Below are 13,594 nucleotides of genomic sequence, written 5' to 3' on the forward strand. Positions count from 1 at the left end.
ATATTTGTGCAATGCACAGTAATAAATAAAGTGTATATCAAATAAAAAAAAGATATAACAAGTATCATAGAAATTGCTTACCAAAAACAAATGATTAAAAAAAGCAATATGAGCCATGCAATGAAAGAAGAGTAAACAAAGCACCATAAGTGCAGGGTCTTATAACTCTATATATAACATTGAAACTGATGCAGTTTGGATTAATCTGTGCTTGAGATTTAGAAGTTTTTAAGTGGCATTGAAATTCAAAATAACAAAGATTATATCAAATAACCTGCTTCTGCTATTTAGGTATCAGTATATGTTCTAGTGTTCAAAAAGGATAATTTATTATAAATATTTTGTTCACTGAAATAATAAGTACCTATGGGTTGTTTGCAAAGGGTTTATGGGGATATCAATGTAGTTTGGATATTTTAACATCTATTAAATGTTTTGGTGGTTTCTTTTTAATGCAGGATGTCATTCGATTGAGCTTTTTCTCTCAACCGGATGGCCCTGTTATGGGAAATGGTACCTTTAAAACCTCAATTTTAGTTCCAGGGTATGGCACTAAATGATTTATTTGTATGGTTTGCGTATGTTATTATGTTATTATATTTACGTATGGCTTACGTATGGTTTAATGCCTTTCTTGGTAGAAAAAAAGAATCAATTTATTTACGTATGGCTTACGTATGGTTTAATCCCCAAGGTATTACATTTTCAATTCTGTTTCCATTCTAAAAATAATTTTTACATGTTAACTGGTACTTGTAATATGTGTGCAGAATTCTACACAAGGATCATTATTGCTGGGGGCAATATCATATGGAAAGCTATCCTTTGGTCAACAAGAAGAGGGGAAAAATCCACTAAAGAACCCTGTGTCATATCAACTTTCTTACGTAGTGCCACCTAACAAGGTTGAAAAACATTCTGTGATGTATTTTTTTTTTTCCCTCTTTTGTTTCATTTGTAATGGTCTAAAGACAATTCACAATTTTTTTTGGGTGACAACTACCTATGTCACATCTGATGTTATTCTTATCATTTTATTTCCCAACTCATGTCCACTATCATTTATGAAATACCTTTGACAGCTTGATGAGGACAAGGGAAAAGGTTCTTCTTCAACTGGCATCAAGACTGTTTCTGAACGTTTAGAAGAAGAGGTAAGTGTGGTGCAGCAGTTAAATGTGTTAACGTGGTGTGGGTGTATTATAACTTTATGCCAAGTGATTTGCCTTTTTGCTTATATTATACCAATAGTTGTCAAATCATGTATTGTATGTGTTCCTTTGTTATTTTTCAGATTCTGTATGTATCATAACAAACATGATAAATTGAAATACGTATTTAAATATGCAAAGAAATATAGAAAATTTATTCAATCACTCTGCTCTTAATACTGCAAATTGGGCTCTCTATATGATATGTTTGAGAAATTGATTCTCCATTGCATTGCCTCAAGTAGGAATCAAACAAATTTCTATAAAAATAGCAAGTCTTTCAATATGTTATGTAAATTTAATAATGTTGCGTTCTTTGCCTTTGTGCTTGCATTCTTTATTATAGAATCTTCCAGGAGGTTTTACGGTTTTTCATACTTGTTTTGTCTTCTTTCCACCAAGAAAAAAAAGTCAATGTTTTATCATTGTTAGGTTCTAAGAAATTAGGAACTAATCTATTAGAACTTCAATTTGTATTATGTTGGCAAACCATGATCAAAACAATGTGTTTAGAAGTGTTTAAAGCTAGCTCAAAGTTGTATGTCAATGTAAAGTTGGAATCGAGTTTAAAGCAGGAAGCACTGTGGCTTTCGACCTGGCTCGATCGATCGAAGCTTAGGCTCGACCGATCGAAGCTCGGGCAGATTGCTTTTCTGCAGATTCATCCAACTCAGCCCTATTTGTTTTAAAACGTTTTTTAGGGTTTCTTATTTGTCCTAAGTATAAAAGGCAAACCCTAACCACGTTTTAGTGTTGCTTATATTTGCGGTTTGTGTAAATCTCTTGTGAGATCTAGAGGAGCTTTCCTTTACACAAACTTAGGGTTTTCAAGGAGGAGATATTTTCTACACCTTGATGATCAATTCAGTGACTGCCATTAAAGCTTAAAGACTACACAAGCGGGTGTGCTTGTAGCTGGTGGGAATCCAAGAAAGAAGGAGTCCGTAGATTCGGAACTTGCACGTGGTCGTGTCAGTAAGTTCTACTAGTTGGTAGCAATAAGAAGTCGAGCGTGGGGGCTTGTAAGTCTTATTGTATGAACTTCGATTCTTTTAAGATAGTGGATTCAAGTTTACCTTGAGGATAGTTAGGTTAAATACTCCCCAGGTTTTTACCGGTTTGATTTCCTAGGTGATCATATCTTGTGTTATTTATTTTCCGTTGTTTTGCATGATTTGATCTTTATTATTGTGATAACCTAGACTTGTTTAATTGGACTAAGTAACAACTTGGCTAATTACCTAGGTTTAATCAATTGTTTAAGGGGTCTAAAAACTGTCAAGTGGTATCAGAGCGGGTAGCTCTTTTGTTTTAGATCTTTTGATCTTTGAGCTGATCCTTGACCCCTTTTGTCATGGATAATTTAAGGTGTCTTTCTAATCATGTTTCTGCTCATGCTTCTGTTGATTTTATTGATGCCTGTGAAACTCTTCGTAAGGAATTATTGAAATCTATGAAAATTGCTAAGAAATTCAAGGAAAAGTTAAAATTGGCTAATCTTGAAAATGAGAAATTGATTGTTAGATTAGATGAATCTAATAAAAAGAATTAATTTTTGAGAAATCAAATTTCCTCTCAAGATGAGAAGATGAAAAGCTTGGAACAAGAGTTAGATGAATCTAAAGCTAAAATTGAAAATTTGACTTGTACTAAGTCTGCTGTTGATAACAGAAGTGTTTCTGTTTCTCTTAAGCCTAAAACTGAGAAAGTTTATATCCCTCATTTCAAGAGGAATAATAAAGAAAAGGCTTATTTTGCTAGGTTAGACAAAGGTAAAAGTTCTGATGTTGACGCTGAAGTTTCTAAATCTAAGTCTAAACCTACTTTTAGAGAGTATAATAAATCTGTTTTTGTGCCTACCTGTCACCTTTGTGGTGTTGTTGGTCATATTAGATCAAATTGTTCTTTGTTGAGGCAAGAACCAAAGCCTGTGACTGGAAACCCCACTAGGAATACTGATGTTCCTAAATTTGTTCCTGTTTGCCACTTTTGTGGTGTCCGTGGTCACATTCGTCCTAATTGTCATAAACTAAAATTTAAGCATTCTATGTTTCAGTTTAGGATTTGTGATGATATTTCTTTTGCTATAAGTCCATATAAATTGTTTCATATTTTTTTGAAAAATTTGAGCTTGTTGGCTTGTGAAAGGAATTTGCAGGATTTTAGTCTTTCTCAAAAGATTGGTGTAATTCCTCAAATACACTCTGCTTCACATGAATTTTCACCTACAAAGCTGAAGACTAGTGCTATATGGGTGAGAAAAGATTCTCCAAGGTGAGTGTTGCTAACTTGTCACTGATTTAATTCTTTAAATTAATTGTGGACATGTTTTGTTTCTGTTTTTGGTCGTGTTTTTTTTAGGTTGTTTTTTATTAAAAAAAAATCCAAAAACATTGAAAAATTTTCAAAAAGACAAAAATATTTTATTTTGTGTTTAGTTTTATTTTTCTTGAGGATTACATGAGTTATGATATCTCTCTCTTGATTTAGAACATGCTTGACATTGTGGAGAAACTTGAATAGTATGTGTTAAATAAGTGCTAAGCTATTTCTGATTTTGTGTGAATATGTACTAGTTTGTACATGTACTCATGGGTTAATTAAGAAATTGATATTTCTTGTTTGTGTACCCTCTATAGCTTAGTTAAGCATTGTCATGCATTGCATTTGCATTGTTCATTTAGCATAATATGTGCTTTTTTGTTTTTGGCCATAAATTTTTTAAAACCAAAAAGATTTTTGTGTTTTGTATTTCACATCTTGGATTTATAACCAAGGATTGGTCATTTTATTTTTACATAACAAGTTTATGTACCTTGTTTAGCTTGGATGAGTTTCTTTTATTGCACTTTACTAGTTTGAGCTTTGTAGTGCATGTTGTGTGGGTGATGTTTATAGTTTTGATCACTTTGTCTTGATTTTGATCACTTTGTCTTGATCTTGAAGTCACATGTCTTTGACTGTTGGACTTAAACCTTTAGAGAAAGGCATAAATAACCATCTCACCGCTGTTCACTAGCCAATCATGAACACCTTAGTGCATATCATAAGATTTTGTGCTCGAGAAAGTGTAGCACATGCACGAAAAGAACATAAGGTGAAGCCTCGGTTTAAATTGCTTAATTCTTAAAATTAAAATTGGTGTGTACTATTAGGCTTGATGCCAAACTCACATGACTTAAAATTGATGTGTATATTATGAGACATAAATTTAAGAAACTTACATGATTTCAAGCTTATGATTTAGGAGATGTGGGAGTTATATGATGTAACTCTTTAGGTGATAGTCTCTTTTAAATTCAATGTGATGAATTTTGTAGACTTTGTGATTGATTGCTATTCACATATCACCTCACATGTCTCTCAAGCTTCTACTAGTTGCACACACTACACAAGTTACTCATTGCTAAACTTGGTACATTATATTGTGTGTGATCTTGTTGTGGCCATCCAAGATTAAAGTTCCTTGATTTTGATGCAAAATGTGCTTAATGTTTGAGTTTTGGAGACAAATTGGTTGAAAAACTTGTTTTTGGAAGATCTAGGTTGAATTCAAGTGTTTTTAAAAAACTTTTAATCTCATACTCATGCATTTCATTCATGAAATATTGTGCTTTGAGGAGTGAAAAATTTTCAGTTTTTTTTTTAAGTATTTGACCAATTTTTTTTATGCATCATTTGTGTTTAGGATTCACATGTATTGCATTGTTTTTGTATCCATCTTGCAGTTTTGCAGTCATATCTCTCATGGTTTTCACATATAACATGCATACACTTTGCTAAATTGTGTACTCAACTTGATTTAAAAATTGATTGATTAATTTTTGAGTTATGTACTTTCTAGTATATGCTATTTTTATGTGTGAACTGTAGAAAATATTTTTCTTAAGAGATATGATGGATAATCAATGTGCATATATTTTCTCTACTCATGCAATTGTTTATGGGTCACATAGTGCCATGTTTGCATTTTATTGAGAGAGAGAATATTTTTTCTTCATGTGTATCCTCAACTTAGTTTTTTTTTTAAAAACTTGGCTTGTGTCTTTTTATTTATCCCCACCCCCTTTATTTTTCCCTAAAGTTGTTTTTCCCAAAACTTGTTTTGTTTTTCCTATTTTTATAGGAGGAGAAGCTTGTTTTTAACCTTTGTTGTTCATAGGGGGAATTGTCTCTATTTCTTATAGAGTTGAGTTGTTTTGTGTTCCCTTCTTTCTCTATTTTCTCTTACCCTGTTGCGTATGTTTTTTGTCAACTCTTTGTTTGAGTTGTCTTTGTCAATGCGCGTGACAAAAAGGGGGAGAGATTTAGATGAAATGTGTGGAAAATACAAGAATGTTCTGTTTAGGGGGAGTTAACATTGAGTTAACATTGTTTTTGATGTATCTAACTTAGGAGGAGTGTTAGATTGCATATTTGTTGATTTACTGTTTTTGTTTTTCTGTCACACATGCGTTTATGCGTTTGTTGAGTGTTTCAGGAAATATACAGGTTGATTAAGTCATGCTGCTGTCTACACTTGCAACTGATAGATAGTAGTTAGGTTGAATTATTTTTGGGCTATATGTAACTTTGAACATTTCATGTTTGTGATGTGTTTTGTCACAGATTGCCAAAGGGGGAGATTGTTAGGTTCTAAGAAATTAGGAACTAATGTATTAGAATTTCAATTTGTATTATGTTGGCAAACCATGATCAAAACAATGTGTTTAGAAGTGTTTAAAGCTAACTCAAAGTTGTATGTCAATGTAAAGTTGGAATCGAGTTTAAAGCAGAAAGCACTGTGGCTTTCAGCTTGGCTCGATCGATCGAAGTTTAGGCTCGACCGATCGAAGCTCGGGCAGATTGCTTTTCTGCAGATTCGTCCAACTCAGTCCTATTTGTTTTAAAACGTTTTTTAGGGTTTCTTATTTGTCCTAAGTATAAAAGGCAAACTGTAAGGTTGAATTTATTCAACCATCTAATTGGCTTTATTCCGTGCCAAATTTGCTTGTAATTCAGCATTTAGTAACCCTGTATCTAGGTGGGTTTGTTGTAAGGGTAGTGAGTGAGATAGAGTGAAGTTTGCTCAAGAGTGCAAGAAAACAGAGACTCGCGGCTGGGACTCGCGGGTGGACTCGCGGCTGCAAGCCGCCAGAAGCTGCACACGTGCCAAGCATGCTGGAAGATGAACAGTCATGCTAGCTGGAGCACTACAGGACAAAACAGGACAACTGGCCATACGGTTAACTCGCGATTGGATCTCGCGACTTGGTCAAGCCGCGAGGTCAAGCCGCGAGACACCCCTGTTTTGCCAAAACCTGACGTTTCACATTGCTCTCCCACTCCAGTATAAATACCCCTTTAACCCACGATTGAAAGAGAGCTTCCAGAGAGAATTTTGAGAGAGAAACCCTAAAGAAAAACCAGATTGCTTCACCCACAATCTCTACCTTAGAGTCTCTTCAAATTCCTCAACTCTCTTCCTCTCCATTGTCAAATCCTTGAGAGGCATTATACCAAACCTGGTTCTCACCATCATCATCTCTGTGAGACAGTCGTTTGGAGTTCTGGGAAGTAGTTAGGAAGGAGCCAATATTCATTGGTTGATGCTACGGTCTAGTAGCGGAATCCGGGAAGCTAGAAAAGAAAAAGGTTCGGCGCAACCTCGTTGGAGCAAGAAGCTTGGAGGGCTTAGGTGCACTGGGTAGATTAGGCTTGGAGGGTCTATTGCTGTCCTTGTATCCCAACTGTATTTTCTAGTGGATTGATTACCGCTTGGAGGGCGGCGGAGAGGTTTTTCGCCGAGGTCTTCGGTTTCCTCTTCGATAACACATCGCGTGTTGTCTTTGTGTTTGCATCTTCCTTCCTCTCTATCTTTGCCTTTATATTATCTGCTGTGATTTTATTATGTTATGGCTTAGATAGTATTTAACCTATTTCACATTATAGCATATGTTAAGTTTCCGCACACTTGTTGTTTAACATATTGCTTGTGTTGGTTAAGTTAATTTTTGGGGGTCTAAACGTTTAAAAGTGTTTTGTACACGTTTTTGAACTTTCAATTGGTATCAGAGCGGGTACACTTGTTGTGGTTTTATTACCTAAGTGTGATCCTAGACCCCTGAGTTGTGGTTGTTGTTTTCGTTTATACCATACTGAATTGTAGCTTAAGTGTTTGTGAAAATGACTCTATGCATATGTTTGAAAGGTGTCTTACTGATGATCTTGTAGAGTTATTAAAAACTAAGAAACATGCTAGAGTTTTTGTTCACATGCTGGAATATCTTGAAAATCAGAATCTTGTCTTACACAGTAGCATATCTGAATCTAAATCATTGATTAAGAAATATAAAAGAAAGAATAGAATGTTGTGTGAGATGATTGAGAATCTGAAAATGAAAAATCAATCTGAAAATGAAAAATCAATCTAAAAGAAGCATGAAACCTGATGATGAGTTTGTGTTTGAATGTCTGTCACATGTGAACCTATTTGTGCATACCTCATTAAAGGTGTTTAATGCATGTTTGTGGTATCTTGACAGTGGGTGTTCTCGCCATATGACAAGGGATAAGTCACTGTTTAAGTCACTCAAAGAAAAGGTTGGTGACTATGTGACCTTTGGGGATGGAAGCCATGCTCAAGTCTTAGGCAAAGGAACCATTGAGACACCCAGTTTGCCTCTGTTGAAAGATGTGCTGTTCATAAAAGGGCTGAAGGCGAATTTGCTGAGCATCACTCAAATTTGTGATGACGATTTCCTGGTACAATTCTCTAAGAAAGGATGTTTGATCATCAATGAAGAGGGGATTCAGGTTTTGGAAGGAAATCGGACTACAGATAATTGTTATGGAATAGTTCCCACGGCACCAATATCGTGTAGAAGTGCTCAGGTGGATATGTTGGAGCTGTGGCATCACAGATTTGGGCATGCCAACTTCAAACAAGTAGCAAAAGTCTCCAAACTTGAAGCAGTCGAGGGACTTCCTAATTTTGGAAGAGTGAAGAAGATCGTTTGTGGTGCATGTCAAATGGGGAAGCAAACTAAGGCAAGTCATCACAAGGTAAATGTGATAGCCACCTCTCGGTGCTTGGAGTTACTTCATGTTGATTTGATGGGGCCCACCAGAACTGAAAGCCTAGGGGGGAAGAGATACATTATGGTCATTGTGGATGACTACTCAAGATACACTTGGGTTGAATTCCTTAGAGAAAAATCAGAAGTTTGTGAGAGGTTGGAGATTCTGTGCAAGAAACTACAAAACGAAAAGGGGATATCGATAGCCAAAGTTAGAAGTGATCATGGAAGGGAATTTGAGAATGCAAGATTCGAGTCCTTCTGTGAGAAGAATGGAATTAAAAGAGAGTTTTCAGCTCCCAAAACTCCACAACAAAATGGAGTGGTAGAGAGAAAAAATCGTGTGATTCAGGAGATGGTGAGAGTCATGTTGCTTAACAAGCAAATACCTCAAAAATTTTGGGGAGAAGCTGTCAACACCTCGTGTCACATTGGAAATAGGATTTTCTTTAGAGTTGGTACAAAGAAGACTGCATATGAGATATGGAATGGGAAGAAGCCTAAAGTGAAGTATTTCCGGGTTTTTGGAAGTAAATGCTATATCTTAAATGATCGAGAAAATCTTGGGAAGTTTGATGCAAGAAGTGATGAGGGTATTTTTCTTGGCTACTCTACTACAAGTCGAGCGTATAGAGTGTTTAACAAGAGAACAAAGGCTGTGATGGAATCCATAAATGTCAAGATTGATGATGCCTTACCTAAGGTGGAAATGATTGATGATGTAGAAGGGCCGAGCACCGAAGAGCCTGATGTCGAGGTAGAAGCTTTGAATATAGAAGGTGAAGAACCTATACCAGAAGTAGAATCGACTCCCATCAACCCAAGAATGGAAACGAGATCGACGTCTAGAACTTCAAGTCCTCTTACTCCTCCAGAAGTTCATCCTCCTATCTCTCGTAGTGATGAAGTTTCCACTTCAAAAAGGCCATCTTCAAGAGTTGTCAAGAATCATCCGGAAAGTAATATCATAGGATCACTTGATGACGGTCTTCACCTCAGGAAAGGAAATATTCTGCTAGCCAATCATGTAACATATCACTGTTATCTTGCACAGTTTGAACCAAAAAGGGTTGAAGAGGCTCTTCAAGATGAGAATTGGGTTGAGTCAATGTATGAAGAGCTGAATCAGTTTGTGAGGAATGATGTGTGGGAACTTGCTCCACGGCCTGAGAACGTTCATGTTATAGGCACAAAGTGGATTTTTAAAAACAAAACTGATGAAGATGGAGAGATAATTCGAAACAAGTCTCGGTTAGTGGCTCAAGGATACACACAAGTAGAAGGAGTGGATTTTGATGAATCATTTGCTCCGGTGGCAAGACTCGAATCCATTCGAATCCTCATGTCCATTGCGTGTACTTTGAATTTCAAACTTTATCAAATGGATGTTAAGTGCGCTTTTCTGAATGGGTATTTAAATGAAGAAGTATTTGTTGAGCAACCAAAAGGATTTGAGGATCCTCATTTCCCGGAACATGTATTAAGATTGAAGAAAGCACTTTATGGTTTAAAACAAGCGCCTAGAGCCTGGTACGATCGTCTTACACATTATCTTCTAGATAGAGGTTTCAAGAGAGGGTACGTCGACCGAACTCTGTTTGTCAAAAATGATGAAGATTATCTCCTTGTGGCACAAGTCTATGTTGATGACATAGTGTTTGGGGCAACTATCGAAGATCGTGCTACTGAATTTTCTGAGGAGATGAAGAAAGAGTTTGAGATGAGCATGGTGGGGGAGCTCACATTCTTCTTGGGTCTTCAAGTCAAACAACAGAAGGAGGGTATATTTGTATCTCAAGAGAAGTATGCCAGAAACATTGTCAAGAAGTTTGGACTAGACTCCAAAAAACATGCCTCCACTCCCATGAGCTCTTCCACTAAACTGAATGTGGATTCGTCGGGAGTTGAAGTAAGTCCCACATTGTATAGGAGCATCATAGGAAGTTTGCTCTACCTTACAGCTAGTAGACCGGACATTGCTTTCAGTGTGGGCGTTTGTGCCAGGTACCAAGCTAATCCGAAGGAATCTCATCTGACTGCTGCTAAGCGAATCATTCGATATGTGAATGGTACTGCAAACTATGGTCTGTGGTATTCAAAAGACTCAAATGCTTGTCTTGCTGGGTATTCAGATGCTGACTGGGCTGGCAGTGTAGACGATCGGAAAAGCACTTCAGGCGGCTGTTTTTATCTTGGTAACAATCTTGTTTCGTGGATGAGCAAGAAGCAGAATTCAGTGTCTCTATCTACTGCAGAAGCAGAATACATCGCTGCTGGAAGTTGCTGCACTCAGCTTCTTTGGATGAAGAAATTACTTCATGACTATGGAATTCCTCAAGAAACGATGTGTGTCTTCTGTGACAACACCAGTGCCATCAATTTTTCCAAGAATCCTGTTCAGCATTCAAAATCCAAACACATAGAGATACGTTACCATTTCATTCGGGATTTGGTAGAGGAAAGAGTTGTGTGTCTTGAGTTCATACACACCGACAATCAAAAGGCGGATATCTTCACCAAGCCTCTCGATGGTCCACGGTTTGAATCACTCCGTAAGACCATTGGTGTTGGTACAATTCCTTGACTCTCTTGTGTGTTGTGTGCTTCACTTATTTATAATATGATAAATCTGTCTGTGTTGGGGCTCACACCTTTCTGATTAGTTTTTTTTTTTATGCAACATGTTTCTTGTTGGTTTGTACATTTGTGTATAATGTTGCTTCTTTTTATGTTTATTCAATCATTTTTTTCTTGTGTCAAAAATCCAAAAATCACATAAAAATTAGAAAATCAAAAAGCTTGATTGACTTTGTTGAGTTTTGTCTCAAAACTTGTTTTGCCTTGTACCTTTGTGCTAATGGCTTTGTGCATTTTCGAGTATTGCTTGTTTTTCATGCACCTACATCTCTGTGGGAAAAATCTTGAAATCTATGTGATTGTTGTAAATAGATCTTCAAACTTGTCATGAATGATTAGTGAATGGTTATGTTGATCTTGAGACATGCATAGACTTGTGTCTATATATCTTCCCACTCTTTATTTTTTTGTTTATATAAAAAGAGCTCACCAAATGTAAATCTCCAAATGAAAAGAGATATTGAGCTGCAAAAGCCTGTCGCACATTCTAGTATTTGACTAGGAAAAAGGGTAAGCGACCTTATGTGAAAGTGAATGTTTATTCAAAAAGCCAAAAGCTTGTTCATTAAAGTGAAATGTCAAATATCACTCTCACAATGAGAGATGATTGCCTCAAAAAAGCAAAAAGATCAAATGTTATGTTTGAGAGTGGAGTAAAATGATAAGCTCCAAGTTATGCTATCAAGTTGTGTGGGAGGTCATATATACATATTTCTATAATTGAGATGGGTCACATGATCTAGTGCTAATTGTGTATGCCTTGGTTGAATTGATCATTGAAGCTTCACATTAGACGAAGGACTATCTCATTGTTGATATCCACACACTACACACAAGTTTATGTTCAATAAATGCCATATTCATTTGTGTGATTGTACTTGATGAAATGTGTTTTTCACATGCTCAATCTTTGTTAATTCCAGCACAAAAAGATTTTTGAGTGTTTTAGGTGTTTTTGGAAAGTATTTTGTTTGAAAAATCTGAAAATTTCAAAAATCCTGTTTTTGCCCTATTTTGGCAGCTTAGTCGCGGGTGTGTCAAGTCGCGAGCCTCAGTCGCATCTTCGCTGGTCATTTTTGGCGACTTGTTCGCGAGTGGAAGGTCCAGTCGCGAGGTTCACTCAGAGATTTTCGCGACTCAGCTCGCGACTCACTCGCGGGTAGACCCTCCAGTCGCGAAAAACACTTAGAAAAATTTTTCAAATTTTTGTTCTTGAGTAATTTGGCGGCTTGATCTGGCGACTGTGTGGCGACTTCTTTCAGTCGCGAAAATCGCGTGTTTTGGACATACAGGGGCAGTTTTTAAACTTTTTGTTTTTCCCTCGATCTTTTTGTGACTGTTCATTGTCTTTTTCATCTGCACTTTCCCATTCACACCGTGCCTCCATTGTCGATCTCCATTGTTTGCTTCTTCTCAGCTAAAAATCGTCGACTAACAGGTATGGTTTTCTGTCTTGCACTCTACTTTACTTGCTGTCATGGTTTTCCCTCTGGATTATTCACTTTTGAGTGTGGTTTTGTGATGGGTTTTTAGCTCAACTGTTTCTCGTTATCCTTACTTAGCTTAAGGTAGCTTGTGCTTCTGGTTTTGACCTAGTTTATTTTGTTGGTTGTGTTCTTCATTATGTGCTTAGCTAGGGTTAGCTATTTTTGTCTGATCTGCTGTTTGATGTCGTGTTTCACTATGATCCTGTGTGGTAATCCATTGATGTATTGTTGAATGTGGGTCCTTTTCCAACTGTTTATGTGGTTATTTTTGGCCTCCCTCTTCTGTGTAGTTCAATTTGGGCCATGTGTGTCTCTCATTGTTATTGTCTGACCATTTTCATCCAGCTGTTAGGGTTTCTTCATTGTCCCTAAATTTTCACTAACCCACTGCTGATATAGTCTGTTGGATTGTGTTCTGTCATTTCCCTTGTGTATAATGCAGACTGGTCATGTCTCCATTCAAAAAGGCTGCTGTGAAAGGAGGTTCTTCCAAAGGGAAGGAACCCGTAATTGATGTTGATGAAGACACACCTCTCCCGAAAGTGACTCGCTCTTCATCACAACGATTCGATCCCAATAAGTTCAGATCATATGCAGCCTATCAGTCATATGAGAATTTTTTTCTTCATGCCACACCATTACTAGAAAGAGCTGTGGATCTGTCCTCACTTCATAACACTGACATTCCGAAATGGTTTGCTCACAAGGATTGGAATTACCTTCTCTCTGATCCGGATATCGTGTATGAAGAGTTGGTTAAAGAATTTTATGCTAACGCAATTGTGGAAGGAGATGAACTTAAGTGTTGGGTTTGGCAAAGGAGCTTTTCTGTCTCTGCTACATACCTGGCAGAAATTCTTCACATCAACAGACCCATTTTTCGACATTCACCGGTCTATGATGATCTATGTCCTGATGAGGAGCTTCTCAAACAAAGTCTTGGTCAAGACTTGGAGTTCTCACCCAATGGCAAATCCATCAGTGTTTCCTCCCTTTCTCCGAAACTGAGAGTGCTTACAATTGTGATGTTTCACAATTTGTACCCTTTATCAAGTACTGGGTATATGAACCTCGGACGTGCTTTGTTTCTTCATGATCTAATATCTGATGAAGAAATCGACATTTGTGCTCATATCTTTCATGTTCTGCGCAAAACGGTTCTTCGAAGTGAGTCTCAGATATGCATTCCTTTCTGCAGTCT

At 36.9% G+C, this 13,594-nt stretch overlaps 1 protein-coding gene across 2 annotated transcripts in view; it reads left to right on the top strand.

Annotated features, from left to right (window-relative positions):
* The window catches only part of LOC126698505 (tripeptidyl-peptidase 2), a 71,468-nt gene that overhangs the window by 51,288 nt on the left and 6,586 nt on the right, over positions 1-13,594 (top strand). Inside the window, exons 27-28 of one of the 2 annotated variants that reach the window (XM_050395783.1) lie at positions 771-905; positions 1,083-1,154. In XM_050395783.1, coding sequence (XP_050251740.1) covers positions 771-905; positions 1,083-1,154 — 207 coding nt within the window. The remainder of the gene's footprint in view (positions 1-770; positions 906-1,082; positions 1,155-13,594) is intronic. The other variant, XM_050395782.1, reaches the window with a different exon arrangement.

The sequence above is a fragment of the Quercus robur genome, chromosome 9 (genome assembly GCF_932294415.1).
Source record: "Quercus robur chromosome 9, dhQueRobu3.1, whole genome shotgun sequence".
NCBI lineage: Eukaryota > Viridiplantae > Streptophyta > Magnoliopsida > Fagales > Fagaceae > Quercus > Quercus robur.